This window comes from Malurus melanocephalus, unplaced genomic scaffold, assembly GCF_030028575.1.
Source record: "Malurus melanocephalus ecotype Western Australia unplaced genomic scaffold, MMel_1.1 scaffold_425, whole genome shotgun sequence".
NCBI classification, from domain to species: domain Eukaryota; kingdom Metazoa; phylum Chordata; class Aves; order Passeriformes; family Maluridae; genus Malurus; species Malurus melanocephalus.
This window is the reverse complement of record NW_026623657.1, coordinates 626-20082: the sequence shown is the minus strand read 5'-3', so window position 1 is coordinate 20082 and position 19457 is coordinate 626. Positions and strand designations below refer to the sequence as shown.

Here is a 19457-nt window from a genome sequence, read left to right as displayed (position 1 = left end):
TTACATTTATGCAGTTGTCCACCCTTCACAAACCTGTAGGCTTGTGAATTTGTGCTTATTAACTAACACTTGTCATGAAGATCCTTCAATCTGTGTCATGCAAGGGGTTTTACTAATCCAGCTGAGAAACAAACAGCCTTTCTGTGCATGTTGGCTGTGTCCAAAAGCTCTGCAGAATGAAGGATCAGAAAATCACTGCTGTGTACTTGCTCAGAGATGTTGGCTCTCCTATTAGAGTAGTAGAAACACCCTTTAAAACACTGCATGGAAGGAAAGGCATCTTGAAAAAATGTGTAATACTGCAACTTCCACTTTGACAGTTGCCGTTTTCAACTCAGAAGTGCTTTGGACTGAGGATTTTTTAAAGGCTTTATCAATAATCATTTCAAGTAGAGTTWGCTATTACTTGCTGTCCTCCTACACTTCGCAGAACATTGCAAGGGAACAAATGAGTAATTTTGAAAATATAGCCAAGAAAAAAAAAACATTCTCATATATGTGGTGTAAACTAACTGATCCATGGGGAGTAATCTCTTGGTTACGTGCAGTGGTTACTGCAATGAATTTTATAAGGTACCTTAAATTCTTAAAAGCTGTTTTTTCTTTGGGATGCCAGAGGTGTGGGCTATTTTATGCTGTTCTGAGAACCAAGAGAGTTTCTGCAGGAAGCTGATTGTGGCAGCACAAAGGAAAGGAAGTTGTCAGGATGTGGCCAAGTTTGCATTGATCTCCAGGTGCACGGTTACTCTGTCTCATTAATTGCAGGATTCTTTATGCTGAAAAAAGCCAGGGGAGGTATGTGCCTTTTAGCTTTCATTCCCAGCCAAATTCATGCTGATGAATAATGAGATTTTAATATTGTCAAATTATGGCCTAAAAATATGACATCAAAGTCAWGCAATTTGTTATGTTTTGATTAGGCAGAGCCACACAGGTTTAACCTTGTCTACAACAGATTTTTATCACAGAAGCATAAAAAAAATACACACATCATATTGACCACATACACTTGAACATTTTTATTGAGAATTTATTACGAGTCAATACGTCCTTTATGAAGCTTTCCAGAAAGTCCATTTCTGTAGTATTTGGACATGATATTRGAGTCCACATCTCTTCATTGTTATAGAACCTGGAATTTTCTGGTGGCTGATCACTTTCTTTCATTAACAGAAATTACATCTTCAGAGACCAACAAAATTTGATTCTGAAATGTAAACTTTTGAAACTAGGACCTCTACTAAGTTGGTCAACAAGGACCTGTCTTGAGCTTGCTGTGTTAATAACTCAAACAGAAGCAGAGCATGACATTTTTGTTAGTTCATTGATTTGACTTAATTAGCAGTTCAGYGAGAGGGCTATAAGCCATAGATCAACTCAAATATTAAGTTTAATTTTGTGAGAAAATAACACTGTTAATAATGGCACTTAACTAGTGCTTACTTTCTAGTACACAGTATATACATACAGAAGCATACAGTACACCTTCCTGTTCAGAGGTTTACATTTAAATGATACACTTTTAGAAATAATTTAATAAACTCTTTGCAAATCCTTTTTACATCAGTAGGCTGATTCATATCTTGCATATATACAGTATTTTATTCATATCTATTTAAATGTGTAATAGATAAGTCCCTATTTACAGTCACTAGAAACCTTCAGGTATTTGAAATGGAAAGGCCCCATTCGTGAGAACTTTGTATATTAAAGATTTGTCCTTAAAAGTTCTTCCTAATATGTGATACCTTGTATTTCCTTAAGCATTTTACTGCACTTGCTCCTCTACTGTTCTTTACATAAATACTGCAAAACTCTCTRTTTTTGGAACACTGCTTTTAAGAGGTACCAGGTGAGGGTGCTGCAATTAAGTTCAGAATTTCCTTAAGAGAACAGGAGCCAGGCAGATCCACAGCAAAGTTTCTTTGAGGCAATACAGCAAATTAACTTTTAAAAGAGGTGGATACCAGTCTTACTCATTAAATTATCCCAATTGTTGTATCTATGATTGCCATCACATTAAGTGTTTATCAAGGATACAGACAAACATCCGTAGCTCTGTTGCAGTAAAAAAGATTAGGAAAAAATCAGATTTCATATCCGACGGGTAAAATACATAAAAATCTGTCTTTCTACATCTCTTAAGTAGCAGCTTCCATTTTACTACGTAAATTTGTTTATAATGTCTAATGTTGAATAAAATTTGGGCCACTGTAAAGGAGTCAGTCTGATGAAATAAAGATGAGTACTGAATAGTACCAGTTTTGTAGGACCAAGCAGGGATGGGAGAGAAATGAAAGTTMAATAAATTGTGCAGAGAAGTGAAAACAATAAAGAGAAATGATACAAAAGCCATGATCTGAAACTGGGAATTTAACAGGGAGAGAAAGGAACAGAAATAAAGGCAACAAATCTGTTAAGAGACAGAAAATACAGTGTCTTAAGAGAAGGAGGARATGGAAGTAAGGAAGCAACAGGGAAGTTGAAATTGCACTTAATGCTGCTTGCTCAGCCACACTGTTCTGGCAGTGTCCCAGTTCTGAAAGCCTCTATTCACACCAGATAAGCCAGTTCCTCCCTGCTGGAACTCCTYCTGCATAACAGCATTTCTTTAACAGATTCTACGTGAGAGATTTAATGTGGTSCATTAAGAAACCTAATTTTCCTCAGAGGAAGAGGGAGTCTGTTTGCTTGACAGCTGTAAGGAAAGATTTTGTTCTTAAGCATTTCTGTGTAGAAGTGAGCTTGAATGCTCAAGATGCACAGAAATTCATAGAAAATCTCTCAAGGTGGGGCAAAAACCAACAAAGCAGCCAGTATCATGTATTTCAGCATACAGGCACTATAAATGTGTGTGAGTTGGACACTGATAAGAATCAGCTTCAGTCCTTAACATGCTTTTCATCAACGGGCTAAAACTGAAGTAAATTGAAGTAGTTGTGCTGAATAGTTTTTATGTGGCGAAAACACCACAGAAATAGATTATTTAGATKATTTATAGGCTTTAAAGGTTTAAAATATTCAATAAAATATGAAAAGCTATTAAGGAAAGTAAAGCTTAAWGGGAAGTCTTCCACCAGGATGTTGGTAACTTAGAGGTGCTTGTACAGAAAGATCAGCAAGGAAGACTATGGGAAGAAATTGCTTGAAAGGAAAAGGTCTGAAAGGTCTGTTCCTCACCTGCTTTTCAMACAGAACTTTAGTATGGGCCTCTGCTGACAGACTAGGACCAGTTATCAGATGAGATTGTGCTCTAAGCAATAGGAACGTTTCAGTTCTGGTCTTGCTCCATGTTTTTTTCCATACCTGAAGCTTGAAAAGTCACATTTTTTTGATGAAGTCATAGGAAATTTGAGTTGTGCTGTCACAGATTAAGCAACAAAATGATGCTGTAGCCTGTATCAAGTGACAAAAATGTCTTGTGGCCCCAAACCAGTGTGAGAGTATCGGTTTCACTTTTACCCCTCTCCTGCCATGAATGCAACAGCAGCACAAGAACAGGTAATTCCTGGGTCAGTGCTTTGTAGCTGCTTGTTGTGAGTAACTGTTTATGTGCTTCCTGCAGTGTGTCTGTGTTTTTTACGAATTTCATAAAATCAGTAAAATTTGGTGATCTGGACTGGATTTCTTCATCCCTACTGTGAAACTAGACTTTACTGTGTATCCAGGAATCCCAGTGGAAGGCATTTTTGAGAGGTTAGCAAAGGGCTGATGCTGGCTGGGGTTCTTATGCTGAGGAATTTTATATGGTTTCCAAACCTCCAGTGATGTCCTAGATTAAAGAGAGTTTAATTTATTTGTTGCAAACATATCCCTTGAAAATACAAAATGTTAATCATAAACATATTTATTTTTTAAGATAATTACTCTTGTTACATGAACATATGTGGACCATAACACTTAGCCAGACAATCTTTGCTAGTTAAATTCTGATTTAACTTYGTAAACCACTGTGTCCTTCATTTTCATATGTGGAACAAACAACTCTAAGTTCCCTCAGAATTAGTTAATAAATATTTCTGAATTCCTGAAATGTTTTAGGATACAAAACAAGCACTGGAAAAATAAAACACATTTTTGTTAATTGTTGTAGCTAAAAGAAAAATCAGTTGATCATAGATGTTAAAACAGGTTAGTTTGTGTGAGAAAGTAATTTCTGAAARTAGTAAATTAGGCTTCTTATAGAGGGGATTCAGTGATGGAGAAAAATTAAATAATTTAATTTATAATTAACATTTACTATTTGGACACGTATAATTGGATAACATGATCTTCAGTAAAGATCATCTATATAATCTTCATTGAAAAAAAACGCTATTTACTTCATCAAGGATAGCACTATCACTTCTTTGTACAGAAAACAAGGCAATACCTTTTTCTATACAAGATACAAGGTGCTGCAGTCAAGACTTCAATAAACTGCTTAGTGATTTCTTCAGACAGGAAGATCAGAGCCATGAAAACAGAGTTAATGCTTTGTCACCAGTTCAGTGCACTGAAGGTATCAGATGTCACAGGGATTGCAGCACACAGGCCAGAGCCTCACACCACTTCAGCAAACAACTGGAAAATTAAGACTCTTGCATTCAACTGCAATGGAAGCCCCTTCCAGCCTTTGGTTTGGGACTCTCTAAAGTCTTTGAGTGCCAACAGAGCAGCGTCACAGTCCCAGCACTGAACACCCAGGGCTTGTGTCACACCTATGTCATGACCTGCTGTACCACTGTGCGCTCGTGAGAACACCCCTGATTCCCACAGTGTATCTTTTTAAGCAAACGCCGTAATTTGTTGGGAAAGTTTTTGTTAATGTATCTGTAGAGCAGAGGCATGACAAAGCTGCTGGAGAAAGCCAGGAATTTTGACAACACCGTGGTGAAGTGTAATATTTGAATGGAATTTAGATCCGCAATCTTTCCTCGTAGGTTAGTAAACGTGCTTACCAAGAGAATAACRTAATAGGGTGTCCAGAGGGTGAACTGTGTGCAGACTGTGGCTATCAGAAGCCTGTGCACTGATGGATCCAGGCGCCCCGTGTCCTGATCCAGCGGCGTGGCCTCTTTGCGGATGCGCAGGATCAGCGTCAGCGCGTACAGAACGGCGATGGCGGGCACCACGTAACCAATAAACACCATGATGGCATCCGCTGCCTCCTGGTTCTGCATCTTGGAACACTCGATGATTTTGGTGGACACGTGGTTGCAGACGTAGAACAGGAGAGATGAGAAGCTGGTGAGCATGGCACCGCCCCAGATGAAGCCGCAGACGTGTTTGGTGTTGTACACGCTGGACATGTAAGTCCTGGGCAGAGCCCGTTCGATGTAGTAGTCCAGGCTGAGCAGCGTGGTAGAGTACATGGTAACCAACGASGAGACGTTGAATAAAATAAGGAAGGTAATATAAACTTCATTGTTGGAATTCCAGATGGCCCATTTGGTATTGGCAAGACCCAGCAGGTACATTGGTGCCAGAGTGTTGATGATGAGACCGGCAATGGCCATGTTGACAAAGTAAACATCTGGCATAGTCATGGTAGCTTTGTTGTAGAGGTTAACTAGGACCAGCAGGCCGTTGTAACAAAGGCCAATTGGGAAACATATGATGAGGTAGAGTAGGGAAAAGATGGAAAGCACAAGGTCGAAGTCATGGCAGAGATGCTGGTCCTCACTGTTCTCGGTACTGTTGATTAAGGCTTCACAGCTCCACATAGTGATTTTAGCTTTTGTGTCGTCTTTGCTGGCTACCAGCTTCTCTGTAGAGAGAGAAATAGTGAAAGTGTTGTTAAAATACTGTATTGTAAATGAAATGCAAAGTACTGTGAAGAAAATGCTTTAAACTTTGAGATTATAGGCATCACGTGAGCTTGTTTAGAAGAAAGTCAACTGTGATTCAAAATTTCACAAGACTAACACATTCTGAAGTTCTAATTTAAATTAAATTAGTGGCAAATGAGTTGATACAGGACACTCAACAGAAGTAAGTTTTAAGTTATCTTTAAGTACTGATGTATATATAAATACTAATGCAATTTTTTTTAACTATAAAGCAGTACCTTGTATATAGCTAGTAATACATACGGGTAACTCATGAAGAGGCGAAGGATATAAACTGAAGCACAATATGATGGAGAATACAGATCTCTTAACATATTAAATAAGCTTTACTGTGAAAAAAGRTTTTCTTAGGAGGCATATCCAAGGCAGTATGGTGGATGTGTACTGGCTCACTGATAAAATTGATGAAGACTAGAGGATACTGGAAAACGAAGTGAAAGGGGGTGGTTGGTTTTGTTGGGTTTTTTTTGTTGGTTTTTTTTAAATTTTAAATAGGTCAGTTTGTATTCAGACTTCCAACCTATAACTAACCTTTTTTAGTTCTGAAAAAAACAATGGACCTCTGTAGTACAGGGAACCTAATATCAGGGCAGCCTGACTTTCCAAAAAAGCCAGAATCAGCTATCATTTCCTCTCAAAATAGCTCGAATTCTTTAAAAAGTATGCTACTATCAGCAGTCGTGGCCCAACCATCTTTGCTTTATCGTCAGCAAAGAGATAAAGTTTTAACTGAAACGCAAGCAAACTTCAAAGCAATCGTGTAAAGCCTCTTTCCAAAATGCCGAAACAAGAAATAATCTCTGAAAAGCACAACTCAAAACAGGAGCAGCCTTAAAATCGTGGCTGTTATTGATGGTAGCCCATTTGAGGGACGGTGCAGAGCTGGTGCAGCAGGTGATTTCCCTGTCACGCACTCCTCTGTTTGTGTGCTTCCCTTTCAGCACCTATAGCAAAGTGTAAGTACACATACCTGGATTCTTTCCAGACAGAGAGAGAGAGAGCAAGATTTAATCAATCCACAGTAAACATTGTGCAATAGAAATGAATGCTACTAGACAACATGCTACACTCTGTGAACCAGATGGCTAAATTATACCGTGTGGGGTCTGTAAGAATATGGGTATGTGACTGCATCTCCCTGGTGCTAATCCTTTGATTCTTCAGCCATAGTACACAATTTGTCCCAAAATTGTGTCAGCTTCTGTGTTTTATTTCCCACACCAGTTGTTTTGTGTGCATTTTTCTTCTAAATACCACAACCTGAGCCAGAAATCARGCTAAAAATACAGTAATTTTAGCTGGGCAAGCATTTTTTTTTATTCCACTGTYCTATGTTGGATTTCCTCAGAGAAGTGGCTTCTGTGGCAGCACCAGAAGTTCTATTGTTTTYGAAGCTTGTTTTCACCTTAGTGGGAAAACTTTTTTGGTTCATTTTATCAAACCTGTTCTTCAGCTATTTTGTTGCATATGAGTGGACTGTATCATATCTTTGTGTTGTCTTTCCATCCTCATTCTATGTTTGAGCAGTGGAAACAACCCAGTTTGTTTTCAGGAAGCATCTATTGTTTTAAGTTTTTAAGAAAGAAAAAGAAAAGCTGGTTTTTTCACAGCTGAAGGGAATCAAAACTACATCTCATTGATTTATTATGACCCGATTCAAGGCAAGCAGCAGACTGGAACTAGATATTGCAAATATATGCATTCTGGTGAGTGCAAAGGTGACTAAGCACAGGCAYAGATACATTCACGTAATTCCATTATGTAGGTTTATCCTTAAGCACGCAGCTTTGATTACTCCAGACTGAATTACATCAGCCACTGAATAAGTTGCTTGTATATTGTCTCAGAAGATCAACAGTCTGCTACCAGGCTTTGTATTTTACAGAGCAGGGGGATGTCTGGTTTCACAAGTGGTTTTAGTCATTACCCTTTTTTTTTTCTTTGAGTCTTCTAACTGCAGTTAAACACGACAATTCTGTTTTAATGACAGAAATAGCAGACGACTGATTGTGTCAAATAGTAACCCTTAGGAAAATGACAATATTTACTCCGAAATTACAAAAACAAAATCCAAAATGAAAACGCTTCCTCAAGGAATTTCCTTGACGCCTTCTAAGTTAGCAGGTGAGGTATTTCTGCCGAAATCGCTGCTGTTTAATGATCACTGAGCAGCGAAGGCAGTGTCCCCTGCGCGGTGCAGTGCTTTGCTGTGCAGTGCTTTGCTGTGCAGTGCTTTGCTGTGCAGTGCTTTGCTTTGCAGTGCAGTGCTTTGCAGTGCAGTGCTTTGCTGTGCTTTGCTTTGCTGTGCTGTGCAGTGCTGTGCAGTGCTGTGCTTTGCTTTGCTGTGCTGTGCAGTGCTGTGCAGTGCTGTGCTTTGCTTTGCTGTGCTGTGCAGTGCTGTGCTTTGCTTTGCTGTGCTGTGCTGTGCTTTGCTAAGCTGAGCTTTGCTGTGCCGTGCTTTGCTATGCTTAGCTGTGCTGTGCCGTGCTTTGCTATGCTTAGCTGTGCTGTGCCGTGCTTTGCTGTGCCGTGCCGTGCTGTGCCGTGCCTGCAGGCCCCGCTCAGCATTTCGCAGCCAGCCGTGCCTTTTGTCATTGCCGCGGCGGCTCTGCCGTGTCCSGCTCGCTCCTCGGAGCCCTGCGAGCGGCAGCCCGGCTCCAATCCCAGCTGACCCGTTCCCTAAGCGCTCCCCGGCAGTTCCTTAGCCCCGGCTTCCCTCTGTTGTACAAATGAACGCTGGTTCGCCCGGCGCTGCCCGGAYCCCGCCGCTCTCAGCTGCAGACGGRACCSCGCGTTCCGCCCGCTGCCGCTGCTGCCCCGGCCCCGCCGGCTCTCACCTTCACTCGCCGCGTTCCAGGAACCCTCGCCGCCCTGCCGAGGCACGGAGCCGGCTGCCTGGCCCCGGTGTGGCTCTCCCGGGGAGCATGCTGCTGGCCCGGCCGGCCCCGGCACCGCGCTGGGCGCCGCTGCCTGCGCTGCACTTGTTTTGCCTCTRTAAGTTACTCACAAGTTTCTGCTTGGCTTGGCAAGCGCCTGGCCCCTCCCTTTCCCTGTTTACAGCCAGTTTCAAGAAGTGAGAGGCTGTGCTGGGAGCTGTCGGATTCAGCTCGCTTTGTAGTCCCTCGGTTTTGGATTTACTGCTTAAAATCCCTGCGAGCGTTGGTTTTGTTATGGTTTTGTCATCTGGGGTTCTCCAGGGACGCTGCAGAGCCCGTGCCATTCCCTGCAAGTGCAGTCAACAGCCCTCGTTCGAGAGCGTGGGTTTTATTTTTAACCCGGCATGAGAATATGTAGCTTTGAGGTTTCATTTTTATAGGCTATATATCCTGAACAATCAGTATTTAAAAATTCCCGTGCTACAAAGTGCACAGGTGCTTGCGGTGCTGGCAAACATGAGCCAGCTTGTAAAACAAGGGAGGAAGAAAAGTTTCTGAGCGCTTACTTTGAGTTTGAAGATTGTTTTGGTGTTGTGAAAAGGTGTTATGACATGATCCTCATTTTTTGATGGTTTTATGAGTTCCTGCTTCCTTWTATTAAAAAGTTGATTGATCTCAAGACTATTTGCGTATCACTCGCAGTTAATGGATATATGCATTTTCTACAGCTTTAACATTGATCACTTCTTGAAATAGTTTTTGGACTGCAGATTGATAATTCATACTAAATTTTGTACTGTGGTTCCATTGTTTATAAGGAAACTCCTCAGACTAACGATATAAACTTAGTATCTTTGTAGTATGCTTTTAACTGATAWCACCAACCAAAACAGAGACCTGCCCTTTTCAAAATAATTTGTCTTATATTTAGAAATTCYGAGGCTTTATTCCATAGCAAATAAACACCAGTGTAGCATCCCTTACTGAAAAAAYAAGCAGGTGTTTATGGAATAAAAACCGGAAAAGCTCTGAACCTGAGATTAGCTCAGTTGTTTAAGGCATGAAGCTAAGAACTTCAAAGTTGCCAGTTTGATCTCCATATGAGCCATTCACTTAAGATGTGGACTTGATCCTCGTGGGTCCTTTCCCAGACTCAGAATATTCTGTGATGTCTAAAAATGGTCACCCAGTGTGTGTTGAGTTACTCTATCTGACTGCACTTTGTATTTAAAGGTTCATTACGAATACTGYAAAACCACTGCAACTCCCAAGTGGCACAGAATTCCTACATTCCTGTTTAATACATAGACAGAATTGTGTATCTGCTGTGGATAACTCCATGTTACAATCTGTGGCATCAACTTTTTGGTGCTTCAGAACTCAGAAGGACTTTAATCATTGTAAGTTCCAGGGAAACAGCAAAATAGGAAAGGTATTCATGTAGAAATACCTTTAGAGTGCTCATACCTGGCCCAAAGCCAATCTCCTTACACTCCATTAAAGCTGAAGGTGATTTTATTTAGATAACAATGTGCATGAAGTACTTAAGGAAAAACTTCTTGCACCACATCACAAAAAGCTGGGAGTACTTGGTGGCAAAGATTATTTTAGAAAAGATGCATAAAACAAACTTTAATTAATGAGGGAAAAAATAAAGTTCTGCTCGGTTGTATTACTGAATCCATAGCTGCAGTCAGATATTTTTCAGACATTTTCATTCATAGTGCAGCACTAAGTTGCAGAGCAGGTTGGGTAGGAGTTTGAAGCATGGCCATTCTACGCTCGGATTATTTTATTTGMCTTAAAAAACCAACCCTTTATCCAGCTGCAGCACTGTCTCTTTGCTCTGCAGCTTTTTTTGTTTATACAATAAATGGTTTGTCTACTTGCTCTATTATCATCTGTACGTGACRTAGCTCTTACCTCCTTTATCTGGGCAAATATGTGTTTTCACAAGCTGTGGTATCATTATAAACTATTAGCTAATAAAGTAGATAGCTAATAAATCTGTTGCCAACAAGGTAAGTCTCTAAGCATGCCAAACACTTGAACCTTTGTCACGTCTTCTTGAGTTCCCACAGAATCTCTTAATTCCTGCARGCTGAAACCCAGCTTTGCTGGGCAGCACAGATTTGTTTCAGATCTGGACAGAGCAAATTAGAAATCATGGCCAGAAGTGCTGTTTGTATATATAAACCATGACTTAGTAGATTATCAGCTCCTCATCAGGGTTTGAAAGGTGCTTTTTGGAAATGCCACACTGAATATTGCTTTAAATAATGAATGAGCAATATTTCTGGCAAATAACAAACCTACAGTTGGTTGTACATCAGGGGAACACACTGAAATCTCAAGTGTTGGTGAGTGAAGTGTCACACTGCTGTTACCTCTCAGTCTGGGTAACATGACATTTCTTTTGCCATACTAGCTTATATAGATGCCATAGAGATAAAAAAATTACTTGGTGGCTGGATATACAGAAAAATAAAACTAGATAGCCCAGGCTGGATGAGAGGGGGGAAAAAATGCAGCAGTGTAGGCAAGGTGGTTTCAGAACATACTTTTCTCATGCAATTGCTGAGTTGCTGCTGTTTATAATATAATGATACAGCTCAGATAAAATGCTTTTAACATGAGTGGAGAAGAAAATCCTGCTTGATTCTGGGGGCTGGGCTGAAAAACAGGCCCCTTCCAAGCCTGTCATTTATGTCTTTGTGGTGCAACCATTGACCAGTTTGGTGGGTGGGAAGTTCATAATTGCTATTGGTTCCATTTATAACGTGGTTCATTTGGTGCAATGTAAGGTGGAAGAAGGCACGATCAAACAACAAGAATAATTGGTTCAAAGTGGCCTTGACTATAATAACCTGTGTTGCTATTTAAAAAAATACAAATCAAAAAGTAAGAGTAGGTCAGTTGGAAGAGAGGGAGTGAGGAGTTTGCCACTGGTGTCAGGTGAACTCGTGGAAGAGCAGTCACCCAACCTTCTGGTCCCATTGAATTCTCCTTTCATTAGGCTCAGGTTTTGATTTTCTAAACCCTTTCCACTTGCAGTGTATCTGATTTTAGTAGCAGCATAACAACAATCAAAAATTTAAAAAACCAAACCCAAAACCTTTGACTTTCACATCATCATTCTTGCTGTGACCTCATTTCAAGCCCTATAGCTTATTGCCTTCCCTTGGACCAATGTTTCTCTTTTAACATTCCTTCTATCCATGAATAAATTCTTATGTACATTTCCTGGTTTCTTAAAATAACCCTTGAGTTTCACATCTTCCTGGCCAATGTTTTCCTCTYTATCTCTCCCTGATGACTCCCTTAAAATTAACGTTGCACCTCCCACTATTATTTGCTTATATGGCCCACACACAGTATCATATCCAGCTTATGACAGGCTTTCCAAACATGACACACTTTCACTTCTTTGCRTTTTGCTTTTGTCACCCTTTGAGGTTGTTCACTCTGCTTTTCCAGAAACTCTGAGTATATGTGGTCTTCAGAGCTCCTTCCTATGGGTTCCCCTYTCATTTGCTGGGTGACTTTTGTTATTGTTCCACAGTTTTTGGCAACTTCTGTCTCATTTGTTTTGCCTTTCATTCTGTAAGTGCCATCTTTGTGGAAAATCATCTGCATAGCAGCTACCTGGTGATTCAGATCCCACTTGTGCCTTGATAATCTGTTTAATGCCCCTGGCCTCTTGRCAACCTGCTTAATAGATGCTTTTCCCTCTGCATTTTCACCTTCTGTTGTTGTTGTTACCATTGTTATTAGTAAATATATAAATAATACGTTATAATTATTAACAATATCAGCTGCACATTTGGTTTCTGTTTAGAKTGTTCAGCTCTTTGGGAATTTGAGTTCATGTAAGGCCATGTCAAAAGTAAGTTCTGCAAATTGCTGTCGCAGGTCACTAAGCGTCAACAAATGAGTTCAGATGCTCTTGGTTTGGAAGAAAGAGGAAGACTTGATTTTAGGGCACGGCAAGTCTTTTTTTTTTTAAATGTCCATATTCTGTAATAGGTTAGAACTGCAGAACTTTCTTCTGTTTTTAAAGTTCACAGAAGGTTCAGAACGAGTGTATCCATCAGAAATGAATAACTGTATTTTCTTTAGTTTCTCTTCCCCCGCTCAATTTCTAAGCAGCTTAAAGCTTATGAAAGCAGATAATATACTCCAATAAWGAAAGACAAAAAAGATCAACTGCTCTGGAAACCATAATCAAAACTGCTGAATAGTGTGTTTAGGATCTCTTGGAGAGTGGCAGTGCCATGGTGCTCTGGAAGGTTGTAATAAATAACCAARCACTGTGGGGTGGAAGTTCTGTGGAGAGGAGATAGCCCAGTATTGCAGCCCCRAAAGATTTGCGTGGAAGGAGTCCCTTGTTCAGACATAGATGCTATCTGCCAGGCACATCTGCCRCTCCAGATAAATCCTCCTTTTTTGTGCTGTTTATTTCTTTGCACTGGGGGCTCTGCACGGGTTAACTCTGTAAACTCACTCCTGTTTTGTTAAGTTCTCCCTGTCCCAGCATCCGATGAGTGGGGCTGATGTGCTGCTCCACCTCTTCCTGACTTTGCTTTATCACTGAATTCCATAAGAGCCTCTATATGGAAAACATGACATCCTTGTTCTTTTTTGATGTTTCTGTGTAGCAAGAAAGAATTCRCTATAGAGTGAACAATGCAGCTTTTAACACTTCTAAGATTTTATAAGTGAAATACTTTACTTTTGTGCAGTCCTAAARGATAGGGATTCCATCAGGCAGAATGAATTTACACAGTGGTTAACTGTATTAATTTATCCACAGGCCTTAGCTGCCAGGATTTCTGACATGAGATACAACTTGGAGATGCCCAAATATCCGCTAGATAATTCCCTTTTAAAAAGATTAAGTTATATGCAAAGCAAAACCCCAGTAATTTTCCTAGTATTCATACTCACTTCCAGGAACTTGTGGTGTATTAAATAACAGGAATAATTAGAATGAATGTAGTATTAAAAGATCGGCTTACGTAAGGTGCTTCGAGTTCTGGGTTTTATAAAGTTGACCAGTTGGAATACAAGAAGTGACAGCTTTTAAGCATCAGCAGAGTGGATGGCGCCGTTCAGGGTGCTGACCAGCCAGTTAGCACTGCTGCACTTCTGCTTCACGTTTTCAGAGCACTCACAAGCTGATTTTGATGTAGTTGTTCTACTTTAAAACTAAGGTGCAACAACCTTAAATAAAATTCAGTGTCAAGATRACTGAAAGTTATGTATATATATTATTTCTATTAACTGCTTCACTGAAAACAAACTTATAAAAAAATTTAACCTTTGTGAGAGTTTTCAGTGTGGTTATAACTGGTGAGCCACAGAAACCAAAACAATTAATTAAAAACTACAGAAAATTTTGGAGAGCACACAACAAATACTTTCCTTCCATTTAAAACAATATAARTTGCAGATTCTTTTCATAAGAAATACTACAGCTCAGTGGATCTAACAAGGGTTACAGACATCTTCATAAAGCATCTTTATTGTTGTGAYGCTGATGTTCAGAGCAGCTGGGACTTAGCAGACACTTCTTCCCACTGTTTTTAATGAAAATATTTATTTCCTTTAGTCTGACTTGAAGAACTGAATGCACTAACTGGGTGATTTCATTAATGAATCTTTCTTAATTTATAATCATCAATGTTTAAGTATAAGGAGTTTTGCYCCCAGTATCTACAGACACTTAAACTGTAGAGCAACAGGTCAGTTAAGACTGGGTTTGAGGAGAAAGCATTTATTCCTGGCTTTTATGTAAAGATCATCATATCATAGAAACTTCTACTGAGGCCTTTTTAATACTTGAGATAATATAAAAGGAATGTTTATGGTAATTGTCTTTAAATCCTAAGTGCAAACAGGTCATTTTATACCTCTTACCAGACAGCAAGTGCCTGGAACTCTATGTTTCCAGCATTTTGGAATTGCTCAGGTTGCTGGTAAGGAATGTTTGTACTTCTGATTCATGTGAACCAGAATCACTCYGTAAATAAGACAGATTCTCGCCAATCAAAATTAATGCAAATTACGCCAATTGTGGGCTTTGCTGACTGAATTTATTCCAGGAAAAGGGTGTCAAAGGTGCACGGACTGWGCTGGAATTAGTCTGTAAATGATTTGGCCCGGTGAGCTGGCAGGGTGGAAACAGCAGCTCTTATCTTCCCCCACTGTTTGTCAGCTTCTCCCATGCTTGGGGCAGGCAACTCTGCAGAAATTTGGCAGGACGGAAACATTCCCCACAGATCTTTTGGTGCCAGTTGCAWAGACTGACAGGAGGCACAGATGGTKCTTTTCCTGGAAATTCTAACATARTGCAGTTTCCTATTAGGAACACTGCAGAAAGCTGAGTGGGGACTTATCAATGGGACCATCAYGATGGCAGGGCAGGAAACTCTTGTGGAGCAAACTCTGACTGTAGGACCAGATTTCCAGTAAAAGCAGAAATACTGACATAGTTCTTGATCAGATAACATATATAAAAACTATAMAACTGGTTTGAGTTTAGAGTTTGAAGGGAAAAATTAGCCCTCAGCAGAGCTGCACTAAGGCTGAAATGACTTCAAAATTTGTCACATCCGCTGGAGATAAACATATCTTTCTGTTAACTGCTGGCAAGTCTGAGACATCTTGTTCCTGACACTCCTGTGGCTTTTAATTTTCACTGCTTGCCGAAGGAAATGGAGTTTTCTAGCTGCGTCCTGSATGAACTTTCATAATTACTGATCACATCTTACTCCATTTATAATGTCTGAATAAAATATTTTAAATTTACATTCTGGGGAGATATTAAAGCTGATCTAAGGTTGGTTATTATTATATGGTAAAATCTGGAGTAAGAATTTTCATTTGCCAGGTGCTTGAAGCATCTTACTGATATGAATGAGTTCTGGTTTGTCTATCTATTGCTTGTCATGTGCCCGTGACGGGTTTTTTACCCCTCAGTCATCAACATTTTCTACCAACAAGCTCGATTTCTTGTAAGACTCCCCATTGTAGCCATATGTATATATCAAACTTGAAAACAAACTTTAGCACGTTCTATTCTGGGATGCTGATAAAGAGTTTGACAGGTTTAGGTATTTGATGATTTCATTTGAGTCCTTGGCCATCCTTTCACAGAGCTTCCTTAGATACTCTTAATGAGTGTTGTTTTTCCAGCCCAATATGAGGCTACACAAATGTTTCCAAGGGCAAAAAAAAAAACCCTAAAGTAATTTTGGGGGAAGAAACGTGCAAAGAAGCCAGACCTCTGTAAACCTGGACTCTCTAAACCTAAAGGGCTCCCATTCCAAAACCATCTGTGAAGTTACAACTGTGAAGTTTTACTTTCTGTAGCCACCTGCTGCCCCCATTCCATGGGATTTTGGAAAGCCGTGGTTAGGATTTGTACAAATTCCTGGGGCTACAGCCACATTAATGACATGGAAATAAATAYTGGTGCTTACTAATTGCAGTGTATCCATTCACATGGCATACAGCAATTCACTTGTTAAAAATTTGAACTGATTTTTGGTAGAKATTTCTTAGTGTCCTTCATAGGTAAAATGCTGGTTTTAATAAGTCTTGCCTACCTCAGGAACCAAACACGACTTCTGTAGCACCTTTTGTTACTACAGGAGCCCTGATATTTAAAATGGCATTGGATTTGCATGGCAAAGTTTTGGAAAGGTTCAATTTTATTTCTCATTACCCTACTCTAATTTGGTGATTAATTAATTTTTCTGTAAGTTGAGTCTTGTTTTGCTCAGGTTTTTAATGGATGAGTGATCTCTCCCTGTCCTCCTCTCAACCCACAAGCCCTGAGTTACATTTTCTCTCCCTGTCCCACTGTAGAGGGTGATAGATTGGCTTTGGTGGGTACCTGGTGCCCAGCCAAGATCAGCCCACCACAAAAAAGAAATGCRTAATCTGCTTCCTCCTGTGCTAATGGGTGGAAGCCTGAGGAGTAATTAGTTTGTCAGAGAGCCAGTTCATTACTAATGATTGATAAATGGTTGTTTTTACAGAGCCCACACAGGCACTGGGTGCTCAGAACAGTAAAGCACAGTTTGTAGGGAGGTCACTGGAGCTTGCTGGTCTGTCCTCACTTAAATGAGCCGTGCTTGTTGTAGCTGTTGTGGAAAATATGCAGAATATTCTGATAGTCTCTTATCTGATGTTCAGATCCCGCATGCAAGAGTTCAAATGAATCATTCTGATGTGCAAATCACAAGCATTGATGTTTACATGAATCACTTAGTCCAGACATTTGATTAACTTTGTTGCATCACTTCAGAACCAATCTGATCTGACTTCAATCAGATCTGTAGAAATCCATGGAATTCAGAYCTAAGTGATGGAGCCAATCCAACACGTGACAGATTTGATGCTGGCATGACAAACAGGGYGCTGCCATTTATGCTGCTTTAGCATTTCTATCAGAACAACAGAAAGTTCAGCTGACAGAGCCCTAAGGGAAGGTAGGTGTTCTGCTATGTACAGTAGAAAACAGATTTGCAAAAATCACAGTGGTTAGTGTAGTTAAAAATGCTTATGGAGGCTGAAAGGACAGCAGTCATTCTGCTTACTCAAAGCTTCTGCTGAAAGCAGTCAGGAAATTTTTGGGGCTTTGAAGTTTGCCTTTGGCTTCCCTTCCCTTAGAAAAGAAAATGCAACTTAATTGTGATTAATTAGTTAATTAGTTACTGCTATGTCTATCTGCTTTGCAGTAATATTTCACTGTATAGTTTGCTGGTTATCCTACAAATAAAAGATTCATAWGGATCGCACTTCCACTGAGAACTTYYTTTCTCTCTYAAAGACTAATTGRATGAACTTTTGATCARTTCCTCTGCTGTACTTCTCTTCTGTAATACTTGATTTAATATACAGAAACACTGAGATCTTGTATATTCGGAGCAATTAATAAAAGAATGGAAAAGTGCATAGTCATTACCTAAAGAAACAGTGAGAAATCCAGCCTAATGTGCATGAAACTTAATATGGACAAGGAAAGTATCTTAGTTTTGGCCAACCAGCAAAAAGTGGGAGTGTGACAAATTCAAACAGTGATGCTTCCCCTAAAGAACTGTTATCTATAAACCAAATATGGTTTTCTAACAATGGCACTATTAGTTTTTACTGATCCAAGGCTTAGATGCATTAATGCAAATTCTTCCTAGGCTCTTAAAAACCGAAAAGGTGATCTGCTAAAAATCTCACCTGCGAGGCACTACCTTGCTGTCTCTTGATGGCTGGCAGAAACATTTTGCCCATCATGCAGAGCCTTTTCCAAGTGAGCTCAGCTGCACTGTGTCATTTCTGTGGCCACAGTGAGCACTGGGGSTCCATGTGACTGCCCCAGTGCAAATAATCCCCTAAACTGCAGTTTATTGTAACAGAGGGCTCTGGCCAAACCAGGACCTGCTCCTGCTCTGAGCTCAGCACTCTGGACTCTGTCCCTGGTTGGGAAAGGGCTTGGAGGGGTGTTTTTTTGGAAGGGACACGCTGCTGTTCAGGGAACGGTTCAGCCTTTGGTGTCGTTACGTAACGGAGACAAACAGCGGCTGCATCAAACCGGGAGAGCTTTGGGACAGCAAAACAATCTGAGCACAGGAGCAGCTATTCTGTGCACATTAACAGAGTCATGGACCCGCAGCAAAATGAGCCAGGCTGACAAAAATATGATATTAGTGAGATGTGATTTTCTTCAGAGCTGCTCATCACAGCTCTGTGTGCCAGCAGTCATATCCCTTCCACCTCGGAAACACAATGAGGGTTAGCAAAAGCCTGGAACATCCCCTTGGCCTCTGGAGAGTTCAGACAGTAACCAACATTAGACCTGAAAAGAAGCCAATGTATGCTTGAAAAAATACTTTACTGGAAGCCTCAGAATTCTTTTAAGCATTCAGAAGAAACATTTTAATTGGGGGGAAAAAATCATGTAAGGAAAATGGTACTGCTCTATCATCTGACTTTAATGAGATGGTAGGTAAATGTAAATTCTTTGCATTTGAATAAAAAGCCTGTAATATCATGATTCCATCTACTTAGCTTGAATACAAATAGTCCTTAAATAATTTGCCTTTTTAAACTGTAATGAAGAAATAATTTATGTGTTTTCTTCTTCCCCAAAGCAGYAGAATTTAGTACATGATTTTACTTCTCAACCAAAAAGGAGGTTTTTGGTTGATAAAGGAGACCCATAAAATGAATGAAGAATYTGTCATTCRTGTYAGYRTGTSTRTCTTCTTTYGTGTATGCAATATGAATGTGTTTTSTTATTTTATACCATTAGTTGCTTGGTTTTAATCTTGCAGCTTCTTAGAAGCTAAAACTTCACAAGAAGGCTCTGAGACAGGCTYTAAGCTTAACACCTGAGAACTTTCTGAATATTGGTATTTATGATCTAAGTATTTGCTTAGTTCAGTTATTTTTTGTTCCCTTTGGCTTAGCTTCTATTGTTTATATAAAAGTTAAAACCCCCCAAGTCTCTATTTACAATCCTATCACGCAGCAGCTCTGTTTGTAGGTCCAATGCAAGTATTGCCCATTAGTTTTTCTATTGTTGGAAATTGGTCAAATTATTAAATAAGCAAGCACTTCTTTAATCTCTGAAGTAATAATTCTTTGAGGAGACAGTGTGGGGCAGCCCAGGATTATGCCTTTTCCTTTTTTTATGGTTTGTAATATTTCATACTTATCACTCATTTGGCTAAGCCGTTATGTATGG

General features: G+C 39.9%; 1 protein-coding gene across 2 annotated transcripts; it reads right to left on the bottom strand.

Annotated features, from left to right (window-relative positions):
* Positions 1-990: 990 nt before the first annotated feature.
* GPR146 (G protein-coupled receptor 146) lies at positions 991-18036 on the bottom strand. 2 transcript variants are annotated; one of them, XM_057379840.1, is made up of 2 exons: positions 17948-18036; positions 991-5749 (listed from the first exon to the last, which is right to left on the bottom strand). In XM_057379840.1, the coding sequence occupies exon 2, from the start codon at positions 5703-5705 to the stop codon at positions 4701-4703; it is 1005 nt and encodes a 334-aa protein (XP_057235823.1). In that variant the 5' UTR covers positions 5706-5749; positions 17948-18036; the 3' UTR covers positions 991-4700. The 2 variants fall into 2 exon arrangements, with proteins under 2 accessions (XP_057235823.1, XP_057235824.1); XM_057379841.1 differs by lacking the exon at positions 17948-18036 and adding an exon at positions 8669-8824.
* Between the last annotated feature and the right edge of the window lie 1421 nt (positions 18037-19457).